Source organism: Gracilinanus agilis, chromosome 5, assembly GCF_016433145.1.
Source record: "Gracilinanus agilis isolate LMUSP501 chromosome 5, AgileGrace, whole genome shotgun sequence".
Lineage (NCBI taxonomy): Eukaryota > Metazoa > Chordata > Mammalia > Didelphimorphia > Didelphidae > Gracilinanus > Gracilinanus agilis.
The window spans coordinates 120762845-120777246 of record NC_058134.1 but is presented as its reverse complement, the minus strand read 5'-3'; the positions used below and the strand labels follow the sequence as shown (position 1 = coordinate 120777246).

General features: G+C 35.8%; 1 protein-coding gene across 1 annotated transcript in view; it reads left to right on the top strand.

Annotated features, from left to right (window-relative positions):
* MKLN1 (muskelin 1) overlaps positions 1-14402 on the top strand; it is a 240632-nt gene that overhangs the window by 177021 nt on the left and 49209 nt on the right. Inside the window, exons 9-10 of the mRNA XM_044679015.1 lie at positions 1391-1503; positions 13357-13569. Coding sequence (XP_044534950.1) covers positions 1391-1503; positions 13357-13569 — 326 coding nt within the window. The remainder of the gene's footprint in view (positions 1-1390; positions 1504-13356; positions 13570-14402) is intronic.

Genomic DNA, 14402 nt, shown 5'->3' with positions numbered 1-14402 from the left:
CTGGTAATAATACCATGCTAATGTTAGGAACAGAAGACATTATTAAAAACTTTTTAAAAATAGTTGGCAAAGCAGGAAAAGTTCTAGTAAAAGCAAATTGTTTTTAGTGTTTGTGTGATATTATTGGTATAAGAAACTTCCTCTACCAATGTGGATTGGTACCTTTTCTGAGTCTTAAAAATTGTCTTAAACAATCAATGATAGCAAATAGGAAAGAGTTTTGGGGAAGGAAAATTAATTTCCCCTCAAAGGATTAAAATAAGCAAATATATCAGTATTTCTCTGCACCTCCTGTCCCTACCTCCAAAGTACTAAGTATATGCATAAACATGTACATACCTCCTTTCAACAAATGAGCTTGCAATAGAGAGGTTAAATAATTGTGATAAATTACATAATATGTCAGATTGGCAGATTAATCAAAGAACAAATGTTTTAGTATCAGGACTGATTTGAAGGCATAATTTCTGGGATCACTTAAAAATGTCAAAACAATAATTCATCTTTGCATATTGTATTTTGATTTTCCCAATTTTTGGACATTTCAGAGATGTGCATTTTTAAAGTGTTCTCAGCGTTACCCTAAAGCATTCATATTTTTATGTAGTGGACAGAGCCCTGGATTTTGAGTGAGAAAACTAGACTTGAAAACAGCTTTACCTTTGTCACTTTGGGGAATTGTTCCAACTCTTATTTCATCTATTAATTGGAGGTTTATTATGAAATGGTAGTTAGGGTCTCTTCCAGCTCTACAGTTTATGACATTGTTGGTGAACCGTTTAGAGACCACATGTTGTGCCCCATCCCCACCCCTAGACTACATGCTGTGCTTGTGGAGAAGGGAAGAGGAACAGCTCTGCCTCAGTCCCTTTGCCTTTCTAGTAACTAACTGATGGGCAATGACACATATGCCCACAGAGAGGTCTCTGTCTGCCATAGATTTGCCATCACAGGTCTATGATAAACTCTTGTAACCATGAGACAGTCTGGAAAACGGTTTAAACCATTTTATTGAGTTTGCTATGGAAAGAAACTGATTTTTGCATAATTTGCCAAACCAATAGTTATCTCAGAAGTGTTGTTACACTGTAGAAGCACAGTTCTTCAAAGGGACTTTTAATGTTAGCTGGTTTATTTTCCTTATTTTTCCAGAAGAGGAAACTAAAGATCTATAACGTCTTTGGAACTTCTGATACTGCCATCCAGATCTATAGAGGCTTTAATTGTGGAAATGTTATGGTTTATAAATGTTGACCCAAATATAGTCAGCTAAGTAGTGTTTGAATATCTTGATTTTGTATTAACCATTGGCTAAATCTGATTGGAGGTTGGTACTTTTTGACAATGTCTGTCTTTTAAATAATTACATATTTTTTTCTAATTATCATAGAGACTGTTTATTTGTTTGGTGGATGGGATGGAACACAAGATCTGGCTGACTTCTGGGCATACAGCGTGAAGGAGAACCAGTGGACTTGTATATCAAGAGACACTGAGAAAGAGGCAAGTTCTAAAATATTTCATACTCCTGTCTTGTTTTGGGTTGGAGAATACTATATGTGTAAGTATGAGTATATTCTTTTCAGGATGATTTATGTCTTTCCTTAAGAGCAACACGATCAGCATGACTATGTGGTCAAATTTAGTCTTTTGTTCTAGGTTGTATTTTTGGTTCTTCAGTTGCTTATTATTGAATAAAAACTTCTCCAATTCTGTATTTGTAAAATAGAAAAGTATAGCCTAGTAATGTTTATTAAATTTTGAATTCAGTTTAGAAATACTATTTTGGAGTATCCTGGACTCTTTTCATGTTTCAGTTACTTTGAATCTTAATGAGATTATTGCCTTTATATTTGTGTGATATATTGACATCCTCTAAAAAAATATTGCTGATATACCTTCAAAGTTGTTTTTCTGATTGTCTTATTCAGGTTTTATGATTTTGAATTTGACTTATGTTTTATAGTATGGGATAAATCAAGAATAAGTTCATTCTCTTTTTCAAATTCTTCTTATTTTTTAAAGTTGCAACATATTTGAAACTCTGGCTACCAGAATAAATTGAGTTTAATGATTTCTATTTGATCAAAGTAGCAAAGACTTTGAGCTGAAAAGTAGTTGAGAAGCCATTGGAGTCCAATTGCCTCATTATACGTATGAGGCAGCTAATGCTCAGAGAAATTAAATATTTTGCCCAAGTTACACAAGTCAGTAAACATCAGGTGTCGGATTTGAAACCAAGACTTCTGACTCCATGGCCAATATTGTTCTAAATCAGTAATGGCAATTTCTTGTTTGATAACACCTTAGTATTAGTTCTCTTCTGTGTATTTCTTAGAGGATTCATTGAGATTGGGTTATTTTTTTAATAACTACTCCCTCATTAACTCTCCCATCATCCCTGAAGCCCTCTTTTGTAACAAATAAATATAGTCAAGCTGAACAAATCCATTCCATTGGTCTTGCCAGAAAATGTATATTTTATTTGAAAGATGATACTTGAAAATATATACCTATTGTCAGTCCATCACTACTTTGCCAACAAATGTAAAATATGATCAGTTGTTTGGCATCATGGTTGATCATTACATTGATCAGAGTTCATAAATCTTTCATTTATTTTCCTTTACAATATTGTCATTATATAAGTTGTTCTGCTTCTACTAATTTCACTTGGCATTACTTCACACAATTCATCCCATATGTGGGTATAACTCCAAAGCCAGCACCCTCTTCATTCAGTTTCCATATTGGGATGAAATAAGGTGCTCATGAATCATCAAACAAAGGAGGACTTTACTTTGTTAAAATGAAGTAAGAAGACAATAGCTCAACTTCTCTGGAATAGACATTCCTTGCCTATATCTGGAAATGTGTTTAATCAGTACAGTCATCAAAGCAAGGAGGCTCACGTGGTCTGAGGCAACCAGCAGTTCTTCCGTTCCCTAACTGCATGAGGAGGGACCTTTTATGTTCCCAGGCTGGAAAGCTTCATGAGGGAAGTTAAGGTCAATCAGGTTGCATGGGAGGAGGAAGTCTGGGAACTCAGGGACCCTGAGTAAAGAAAATGCTATTTCTGGAATACCAAGTTTCTCCAAATCTGTCTTTATCATTATTTTTAATGGTAAAATAATGCTATTTATTATATGATTTGTTTAATACAGTGCTCAGTTGAGAGACACTGCCCCCCCTTTTTTTGCTACAACAAAAGATGCTATTTTAAATATTTTTGTATATATCAATCCTTTCCCTCTTTGTTGTTTTACTTTACTCTTTGGAGTTTATATCTGGTAGTAGAATCACTGGGTCAAAAAGGGTTTTGTACCATTCTGAAGCTTTTTTAGCTATGATTCCAAATTACTTTGCTGAATGGTTTGATGAATTCACAACTCCAACGGTGTATTAGTGTGCTTTTCTTGTATCCTGATGTTATTTTAAAACAAAATTAATTTTAATTTTTTTAAACTATATCAAATGTAGCATTTGTAGGCTTAAGAGTTAAGGTCTCATCAAAATATACACAGCTAATTTCTTCACATGTTATCAACCAATTTAATACAAGTGGACTTTTATCTGAAACTGTCTGCTTTAGAGGGAATGACTTATCTATTTTGTGTAGGTATCATTTAGAATCTATGTAGTCTACTATTATTTCTTGGCTCCATGAAAAAAAAATCAAAGCTATGATGAGAGCGTAGAAGTAGTCTACAGAAAAAAATGTCAGTGTACAATTAAATAATATAACAAATGGATTTGACACTACAGAGGGGCGTGTGTGTGTGTGTGTGTATACACATTTCATAACAATGTTATTTTGAAACAATGTTGATCAAAAAATAATAGTGACTTAAAAAGAAAGCTTATGAACAAATAGGGAATAAATCTGTGTAAAATAAATGAACAGTTATTTGTTACTAGTTTTAGTATTACTATTATATATACTAATATAGTATTTCTGGGCACTGGAGATAGAAGAATAAATAATGAAACAATCAATTAGTTGAAATGAACACTCAAATGGGGAAAGCCATAAATGTAAAAGCATATCCAACAAATATAAAGTTAATAAATACAAATCTATACAAAGCAGTCAAGTATAAGGTAATCTGGGAAGAAGAACATTATCTATTGGGGAAATCAGGAAAAATTTCAGGCAGAGGAAGATGTTTAAGCTACATTTTAAAGGAAGAAAAAATTATCTTAGTGTTATGGATTCTTTATAAATTTTTTTTTTTAGTATATATTTGTTCCCCATAAGCAATAATGGCAAACCTTTTAGAGACTGAGTACCCAAACTTCAACCCTCCTGCCGCATCTGAGCTACCCCCTTACCCTAGATGGGGAAGGAGGAAGTGTTCCCATTGGACTACTGAGCAAGAGGGGTAGGTGATGTGAAAAATGTCCTCAGGCTTGTAGAGAGGGGGAAGGTAACAGCCCCCTCTGGCATGCATGTCATATGTTGCCAACATGACCCTAGAAGGATTTCTAATCATTACTTCTTTTACCTTTAGGCAATTTTCTGAAGTTAGTTAGCATTTCTTCTTCAGGGATTATTCTAAATACTTTCTACCATTTCTGGGATTGATAGAATCACAGGGGAGATAGTTTTGCCTTAGTGGATAAGGAGCTGATTTTAGCTCCTGCCTCTGAATCCTACTGAATGGTGCCTTTGCAAGTCAATTAACCTCTCAGTGTCTCAAGAAATAGTATAGTTACCAATCTGCATTACCTTTATTGGTAGTTTTTCTTACCTGATGAAATCATAAGTCTACATCTCTCTCCCCTTTAAGAATAATGGGAGGGGGGCAGCTGGGTAGCTCAGTGGATTGAGAGTCAGGCCTAGAGACAGGAGGTCCTAGGTTCAAGTCCTGCCTCAGACACTTCCCAGCTGTGTGACCCTGGGCAAGTTGAAAAGTCACTTGACTCCCATCGCCCACCCTTACCACTCTTCTACCAAGGATCCAATACACAGAAGTTAAGGGTTAAAAAAAAAATAAGAATAATTGGGGGGGGAGCATAGATTTTTTTTAAAAAGCTTTTAAAATATTTTTCCAGTCATCAAGATTTTTCTCCTTCCTACCTCTCCTGAAAAGAAAAAGAAAGACAAAGCCCTTCTAAAAGATGTGCATGGTCAAACAATGCCCAAAAATAAATCTCATTTTTTCTCTCTCAGGAGGTGAATTATTCTTCATCATTGGTAGTTTGGAGTCATGATTGATTACTGTATTGGTCATAATTCTTTTAAACTTTCAAAATTGTTTTTACAATGGATCCCAAATTTAGGAAGCCTGAAAAAATTCTTGATATTCTTTGGTTTTTAGTCAAATATGCTATCAAATTATTTCTCTTTCCTTAAAAAACAAAACACCTTACCTTTCATCTTGGACTCAATAATGCATATTGGTTCTAAGATGACAGAGGTTAGGTGACTTGCCCAGGATCACACTTTTAAGAAGTATTGGAGGCCAGATTTGAACCTATGACCTCACACGTCTAGGCCTGACTCTCAATCCACTGAGTCCCCTAACTATACCCAACTGGAAACTTTTTAATGTGAAAAAAAAAACCATTAAAATATATAAGCTGTTGACTAATTTTATTTTATTTTATTTTATTTTTTTTTTTTTTAAACCCTTGTACTTCGGTGTATTGTCTCATAGGTGGAAGATTGGTAAGGGTGGGCAATGGGGGTCAAGTGACTTGCCCAGGGTCACACAGCTGGGAAGTGGCTGAGGCTGGGTTTGAACCTAGGACCTCCTGTCTCTAGGCCTGACTCTCACTCCACTGAGCTACCCAGCTGCCCCGACTAATTTTATTTTTAAAAAAAGAAAGATAACCAAGTTACCAGTATCAAATTTTTTAAAAGATGAATGTACAGTAGAGATGAAATTAGAGCAATTAGGAGCTATTTTGCCCAACTTTTATCTCAGTAATACTTACTATCCAAATGAAATATATGAATTGTTACAAAAATATAAGTTAACCAGATTAACAGAAGAGAAGTAGAATATTTAAGTAGTCCTGTCTTAGGTGGAAAAAATTATGCAAGCCATAAATGATCTTCCTAAGAAAAAACTACAGGGCTAGATGATTTATAAGGAAATTCTTCCAAATATAATGTTTTAAAAATAGGAAAAGGAGTGAGTCCTATAAAATTCCTTCTTTGAAACAATTAAAATTTTGATACCTAAATTAGGGAAAGCAAAAACAGAGAAAGAAGGCAATAGACCAATTTCCTTAATGCATATCCATTAAAATTTTTAAAAATAAAATGCTAGCAAGGATATTATAGCAATATATTAGAAGGATCATACATTATGACCAGGTTGAATTTATGCCAGGAAAATTATGAGCACAATTAACTCTTTAAAGAACAAAAACCAGACATATTATATGATTGTTAATGGACACTGAAAAAAATTTTTGACACAATTTAACACCTGTTCCTATTAAAAACTACAGAAATCTTGGGACTAGGTATAGTTGTTCTTAAAGTAATATTTATCTAAAACCAAGAACAGGTATTATTTTTGATGGGGATAAACTAAAAGCCTTTCCAGTAAAATCAGGATTGAAACAAGGATGTCCATTATTACCATTATTATTCAAAATATACTAGAAGTGCTGTCTGTAGCAATTCAGACTAGAAAAACAAAATTTAAAAATATAGGCTATGTGGAAACAGAATTGTCACTTTTTACAGATGAGTTATATTTAGAATACCTTATTATATACCTATAGTTAAATGCAGAGATTTAATTTTGAAAGTTAGTTATGATAATGTTAGCAAAGTTGCTGAATGGAAAATAAATCTATGCATTTCACAAATATGTCTACATATTACCAACAAAACTCAACTGGAAGAGATAGAAAAAGAAATTCCATTAAAAAAATTGCGGATGGGTGGAGACAAGATGACAGAGAAAGTACCAGGGACTTTGTATGTTATAACACATCAAAATTAATTCGGAAGCAATGTAGCCCACAAAAAGACCAGGGGAAGTAATTTTTCAGTCCAAAACAACTTAGAAGGCTTGCACAAGGGAATCTAGTGTGACAGGGTGAAGGTAGAGTGCAGTGAGCCAGGACATGCCCCTCCAAGGCAACGGGCTTTGTGCACAGCTAAAGCAACAGCAAGGCTTCCAGAATTCTTAACCACAGATGGTAAGGGGGATTGGACAACTGCTCAAAAGGAGATTACAGGGCTCCCTTTGCATTCTTTTGGTGCAAGACTTGTTGTTTGCCCATATGCAGAAGCAGGTGACAGTCCTAGTCACAGGTTGAGGAAGAACACTAGCACACACCAACACTTGCTGCAGCCACAGGGGGACAAAGGGACCCTAATTACAGTTCTAAGGGGTAAAAGAGTGCTTGGAATTACAGACCAGAGCACAGGGCAAAAAGGAAAGCAGATAGACTCCCAATTTTAAACTAAAAGGAAAGAAAATGAGTAAACAACAACAACAACAAAAAGAAAGCAGAGAAAGTTATTTTAATGACAGGGAAGACTCAAACTCAGAAGAAAACTACAAAAACAATACTGTTGTATCCAAAGCCTCCAAGAAAGGAATTGTTCTCAAGCCCAAAAGGAATTAATGGAGAAACTCAAAAAGGATTTTAAAAATCAGAGAGTTAGGGAAAAAATGGGGAAAAAAATGAGAATGATACAGGAAAATCATACCAAAGGAGTCAGTAGCTTGGTAAAGGAGGCACAAAAATACTAAAGAAATGAATATCTTCTTAAAAAGCAGACTAGGTCAAATGGAAAACAGTATTCAAAAATGTACTGAAGAGAAAAACTTCTTGAAATACAGAATTGGCCCTTTGGAAAAGGAGGTACAAAAGCTCACTCAAGAAAATCATGTTTTTGGGTACAGCTGGGTGGCTCAGTGGATTGAAAGCCAGGCCTAGAGACAGGAGGTCCTGGGTTCAAATATGTCCCTGGACACTTCTAGCTGTGTGACCCTGGTCAAGTCACTTGAACCCCATTGTGTATCCCTTACCATTCTTCTGCCTTAGAACCAATACATGGTATTGATTCTAAGATGGAAGGGAGGGAAGAAAGGAAGGAAGAAAGGAAGGAAGGAAGGAAGGAAGGAAGGAAGGAAGGAAGGAAGGAAGGAAGGAAGGAAGGAAGGAAGGAAGGAAATCATGTCTTAAAAATAATTAGAATTGGTTAAATGGAAGCTTGATGAGACATCAAGAAACAGTCAAAGAAATGCAAAAATAGAAGAAAATGTTAAGTATCTCATGGGAATAACAATTGACCTAGAAAATAAATCCAAATTTAAGAATTATTGGACTACTCAAATTCCATGATCAAAAAATGAGCTTAGACATTATCTTTCAAGAAAGTATCAAGAAAAATTTGGCTTGATGTTATAGAACTAGAGGACAAAATAGAAATTCACTGATCTCTTCTTGAAAGAGAATAAGTAAAAATAAATAAAAGAATAAATTACAAGAATTTTATAGCCAACCAAAACTCCCAGGTCAAGGAGAAAATATTGCAAACAGCCAAAAAGTAACAATTCAGATATAATGGAACCATAGTCAGAATAATACATAATTTAGCAGCTTCTACATTAAAGGATCAGAGGGCCTAGAATATGATATTCCTGAGGGCAAAGCAGCTAGGACTTGAACCAAGAATCACTTACCCAGTAAAACTGAGCATAATTCTTTAGGGGAAAGAAATGGATATTCAATGAAATAGAGGACTTTAAAACATTTCTGATGAAAAAACCAAACCTGAATGAAAAATTTGATTCAAATACAAGACAGAAGAGAATCATAAAAAGGTAAATAGGAAAAAGAAATAAAAAGGTATTAGGTTAAACAGTATACATTCCTACATGGAGAGATGATTCTTGTGATGCTAAAGAACTTTGTCAGTATTAAAGCAGTTAATAATATACATAGACAGAGAGTGAGGCTGTGAGTTGAATATGATAGGATGATATAAAAAATTAAATTAAGGCATGAGAAAAAGGAATGTATTGAGCATAGAGAAAGGGAAAAATAGAATGGGGTAAATCATCTCACTTAAAACAAGTATGAAAGAGAGGAGAGCATGAAAACCTTACTCTCATCAGAATTGACTCAATAAGAGAAGAACATACACAATTAATTGGATATAGAAAGCTATCTTACCTTATAGGAAGGCAGGAGGGGAAGGGGTTAAGAAGGAGAGGGACTCATAAAAAAGAAGGCAAAGTAGAGGAAGTTGAAGACAGAAACTAAACAAGGGCAAATGGAATGGAAAATAATATACAATAATCACAATGGTGCAAATATTTTTTACAAGTCTGTAATAAAGGCCTTATTTCTTGAATGTTTCAAGATTGAATATTCTTTGAAAAATGTTGAAAACTTTCATAATTAGGGAAAAAATTAAATTAAAAATAAAATAATTGCATACAGTATACATAGTACTTTGGAGTCTAGCTTCCAAGATACATAGGACTTATATGAACATAATTACAAAACATGACAGTTGTGAAAGACCCATGATGAAAAATGCTATCCAGTTCTAGATAGAAAATTGATGAATTCTGAATGCAGATTGAAGCATATGTATTTACTTTTCCTTGGGCCTCCCTTCCCACCCCTTGCCGTACAACATAGCTAAATTGAAAATAAGTTTTACATGACTTCATGTGTATAATGGGTATTGTATTCCTTGATTTCTCATTGGGTAGGAGGAGCTAGAGGAAGGATTGGAATGTGGAATGAAAATTTTAAAAACAATTTTCTTAAGAGTTTTTGTTTTAGGGAATACTCTCAGGTCATTGAAAAAACTATCCTCAATTCAAAGAACTTGAATTTTCCTATGAGCTAATTAAGCCAAACTCTTTTGAGTGACTTCATAATCTCATTTTGGAATCCCTGCAATGAGATTAGATTTAGTTATCATATCATCCATAAATAGTAGCTCTTAGAGACCTCTTCAACATGAAATCTATGCCATTCTTAAACTTGACTATAACATTCCTGGGTGTTTTCAATTTGGGATTTAATGCAAGAGGTGATCTGTGGATTCTTTCAATCTCTACCCTCTTTTTTTTTTTTTTTTTAAACCCCATACCGTCCGTCTTAGAATCAATACTGTGTATTGGTTCTAAGGCAGAAGAGTAGTAAGGGCTAGACAATGGGGCTTAAGTGACTTGCCCAGGGATACACAGCTAGGAAGTGTCTGAGGCCAGATTTGAACCTAGGACTTCCATCTCTAGGCTTGGCTCTCAATCCAACAACCTACCCATCTGCCCCCTATTTTACCTTCTTGTTCTAGAATGTCAGGGCAGTTTTCTTGGATAATTTCCTGTAGAGTGATATCTGGGCTTTTTTACTTTGTCATGACTTTCCAGTAGTCAATAATTCTTAAACTGTCTCTCCTGGATCTATTTTTTCAGGTCTGTCATTTTATCAATGAAGTGTTTCATATTTTCCTTAATTTTTTCATTCTTTTGATTTTGTTTTTTTATAGACTCTTGCTGCCTTGTGAAGTCATTTGCTTCTAGTTGTTGGATGCTAATTTTTAAAGACTGAATTTCATCCCTGGCTTTTTGGTCATCCTTCTTCTGATCTGTTTTTCTTTGTAGGTCATCTTTCACGTTCTTTGCCTCATTTTTAAGCTGGTCAATTCTAGCCTTTAAGACACTATTCTCTTGTTTTAGTTCATGTGCCTCTGTTTCCAGATGACCTATTTTGCTTAAGTTCTTTTCCCAATTGTCTTTAGCCTCTTTTAATTGCTTTTTGAATTGTGTTTTGAGTTCTTCCAAAGCCTGGGTCCAGTTCGCTGGACTTCCTGAATTTTTGCTTGGTGTTCCTTGGTCCTCCTCTGTTCCATTTGTTCTTTGTTCATTACCTTGATAGAAGATTTTGATTGTTATTCCTTTTTTCTTTTCCTGTTGTTTAATCATATTTTTTCTTCTTTCCCCCCTGTCATTGGCAGTATTCTTGCCTCCTCTATTTGTTGGATCTGTGAATTTAGACTTTTCTGTCCTGAAGGGGTTATTTCCTCTCCTCTGCTGATTAACTGGATTAGACTGATGAAGCTGACCCATTTTATTAATGAGCCCAGATCTTCCCCAGCTGCCAGCAGAAGCTTGAAGGTGAAGGTGAAGGTGAAGGTGAAGGTGTGGAGGCTCAAGGTAGTTGCCCTCGTCCTCCTTTCCACTCCTTTCTGCCAGCCACCTCCCTGCAATCTGTTCAGTCAGAGCCCTGAGCTTCCTGTGGTGGTACCAAGGTACTCTGTTGTGGTTGCAGTCTTCACCCTGGGATCCTAGTCAGCTGGATTCTTACAGGGAGTCTTGGCACAGAAGGTGGGAAAATGGTGTTGGAGATTGAGCTTCTCTGCTCTCTGGAGGTTTCTTATCTGCACTATTGATAGAAGGAATTAAGCCAGTCAAGCTGATCTACAGAGCAGATGTGCCCTGAGGCCAAAACCTTCAGAAGCAGAAGCCTAAGATGGAGGAATGGTGGCTGAAGGTTACGACCCAGGCTGCCCTCCTCTCTGCCCCTCTGCCCCTCTGCTGCAGCTGCCTCCCTGCCAGCTGTGATCAGAGCTCTGGGCTTCAAATAGCTGTGGTAACAAGGCACTCCCTTGGGCCTGGAGCCCTCTCTCCGAGATCCCACCAAGTACCTGAGTCTCAGCATAATAGGTGCAGGAAGGGTCCTGGGACCTTCCCTCTTTCTTTTCCTTAAACATAAGAATTCAACCTTTTCTGCATACCTTTTAAGTTGAATTGAGCAGGAGGGTCCCCCAGCTCTGCCCTGTAGTTGTATTTGGTTTTGTGTCCCCTGTAAAGTGCTTTATTTTTGATTGGTATGGAAGGGTTTTCACAGAGGACTTGACTTTTGCTGCTTCTAAGCCACCCTATTGACTCACTATGCCATTCTTCATAAATGTGGCAAATACTTTAGTAAGCATACTTCTCCTTGTTTTATGCCTTATTAAATATTCAAAATCACACAATTTGAGAGTTGGAACAGAAACCAGGAACTGTCTTATCCAACAATACCCAAAAGTAATTCCTATTATACCATACCTGACAAATTGTTGTCCAACTTCTTCCTAAAGACCTCCTCATTCTACCATTTTAAGATTTTACCCTCAAAGGTGCTTCCTTTGAGTTACCTCTTTACTATGATATGGTGATCAGGAGAATTTCACTATAAGTAACTGGCAGTCATATTTTACTTCAAACCTTAGGTTATTATGTTGTCTGTCTTATCTTCTTTCTCTAATCTTTTCCCTCTTTCATCTCTCCTGAATAATAATGCTATATTAATTTTCCTAAAACACTTCTGTTTTTTCTTTTTGTCTCATCATCTCTTGTTTAAGAACATATGATGCCTTTCTTTTGTCCAATGTCTATCAAGGTCTTTCATCAACTACTTCTTCTTTAATATTCAACTTTAATTTCTGTTACTCCCCCAATATAAACTTTTCACACCTGGAAAAACTGGCTTCTCACTGCTACTCTCTGCTTTCACAATTCACTTTGCAGGAAAGATTCCCTCACTGTCTTATCTGAATTCCTATTATAATGTAGTCTATAATACTTGGGATATAGTATTTAGTACTCTTTTGTGTCATTCTCTAGTTGGTTCTTATGTACACATTCAACAAACATTTTTTGAAACATTTTCTTTTTGCCACTTGGGGAAGAACTGTTGAAGCTAAATAAATTAGGCCGTGTTTTCCTTACTCTTAAGGTATTTACTATCAAATTGTGTAACTAATTTTCATTTGTTTTTTTATTCAGTCTTGTCTAGCACTTCCTGACCCTAAATGGGATTTTCTTGGCAAAGGTACTACAGTGATTTGCCCTTTCCTTTTCTATTCATTTTATGGATGAAGAAACTAAAGCAGAAGGATTTAGTGACTTGCCTAGAATCACACAACTAGCAAGAGTCTGAGGTCAGATTTGAACTCAAGAAGATAAGTCTTCCTGACGCCAAACCTGACATTATCTATTCTACCACCTAGATACCTATGGAAGTAACTACATGTATATAAATTACTACTATTAGGCAGTATATGAAAAGTGCTGTGTAATCACAGCATATCCCAAAAGTTTTAACTGCCTATGAATTTTGGATCATCCTTTGTATTATAGAAATTCCGAGTAACCTTTTTCTCCATGGTGAGATTATAAATGTATTGTCATCTTTATTTTTATATCTACTGTGTATAATAGTATCAGACCAGCATTAGTTATTTAATAATGCTTATGAATTTCTTAATAAATACATTTTTGAATAATCAGAAGAAAAACAATATTGTTTTAAGTTCTCATATTCATTTTTGTTTCTAATCAATGCTGCATGCTTTTTTTTTTTTTTAAACAGAACGGCCCTAGTGCCAGATCTTGTCATAAAATGTGTATTGACATTCAGAGAAGACAAATATACACACTGGGACGTTACTTGGATTCCTCTGTGAGGAATAGTAAATCTCTGAAAAGTGACTTCTACCGCTATGACATTGACACAAACACATGGATGTTGCTAAGTGAGGACACTGCAGCTGATGGAGGACCCAAGTTGGTGTTTGATCATCAGGTGTGGTAGAGTGATAAATACCTGTTATAATTTTATCTCTTTAGAAATTTTTCCTTTTCAGTTTTAAATTCTGTAAAGTGCCTGAACTATTCATGATTCCTATTTTGAATATTCTCAGATAACAAACCTAGACTCAGGTCAGGATTTGCAATACCTTAGATAGAGGGATGGGGTGTGTATAAATAATCAGACTCTAACCTACATCCAATTCCTTTGGAAACACCAAAATTTTATAGATTCCTAACTCATACTGGCTTTGAGATCCTAGAATTACACAACATTCATTACCTCAAGAAAATAGAAATAGGGCCTTCCCAGTACTTCCCACTAAAAATGTGGCAGATGGGTAGAGCCAGGCTGGTTGCTTAGTAGTATCAAAAGCTGGAACCAGTCTGAGAATCCTCTCAAGCTAGCCTTAAAATAGCACCTCAGAACAACAGGAGTCAAAACCAGCAAGGAAACAGAGTGAGGGGGCCTCTCTTGAGGAAAACAACTTGGAAAGCATACAGAGAGAGAGTCAATTTTCATGGGATAAGAGGAAACCAGAAGTAAAACTGCACACAGAGGAGTGTTGGCTGATCACCCCCCACCTATTGCATCATTAGGCCAACTTTGGGATCCCAGTATCTGCCTAAGCCAGTAACAGCACCCCACAACCACCTCTTGAAGTCCTAAGTTCTGGCACCAACCCACAGTGAGAACTGAAAGTCCTTAGAGCTTGGCCCTTTCAAGCTTGGGATTGGGTAAGCCCCTAGACCCAGGGAAAAATAAACTCACAGTGCTGGGTCCTGTAAGCCATCAGTAGAGGAAATGGAATTAGCAGTTTTCAGAAC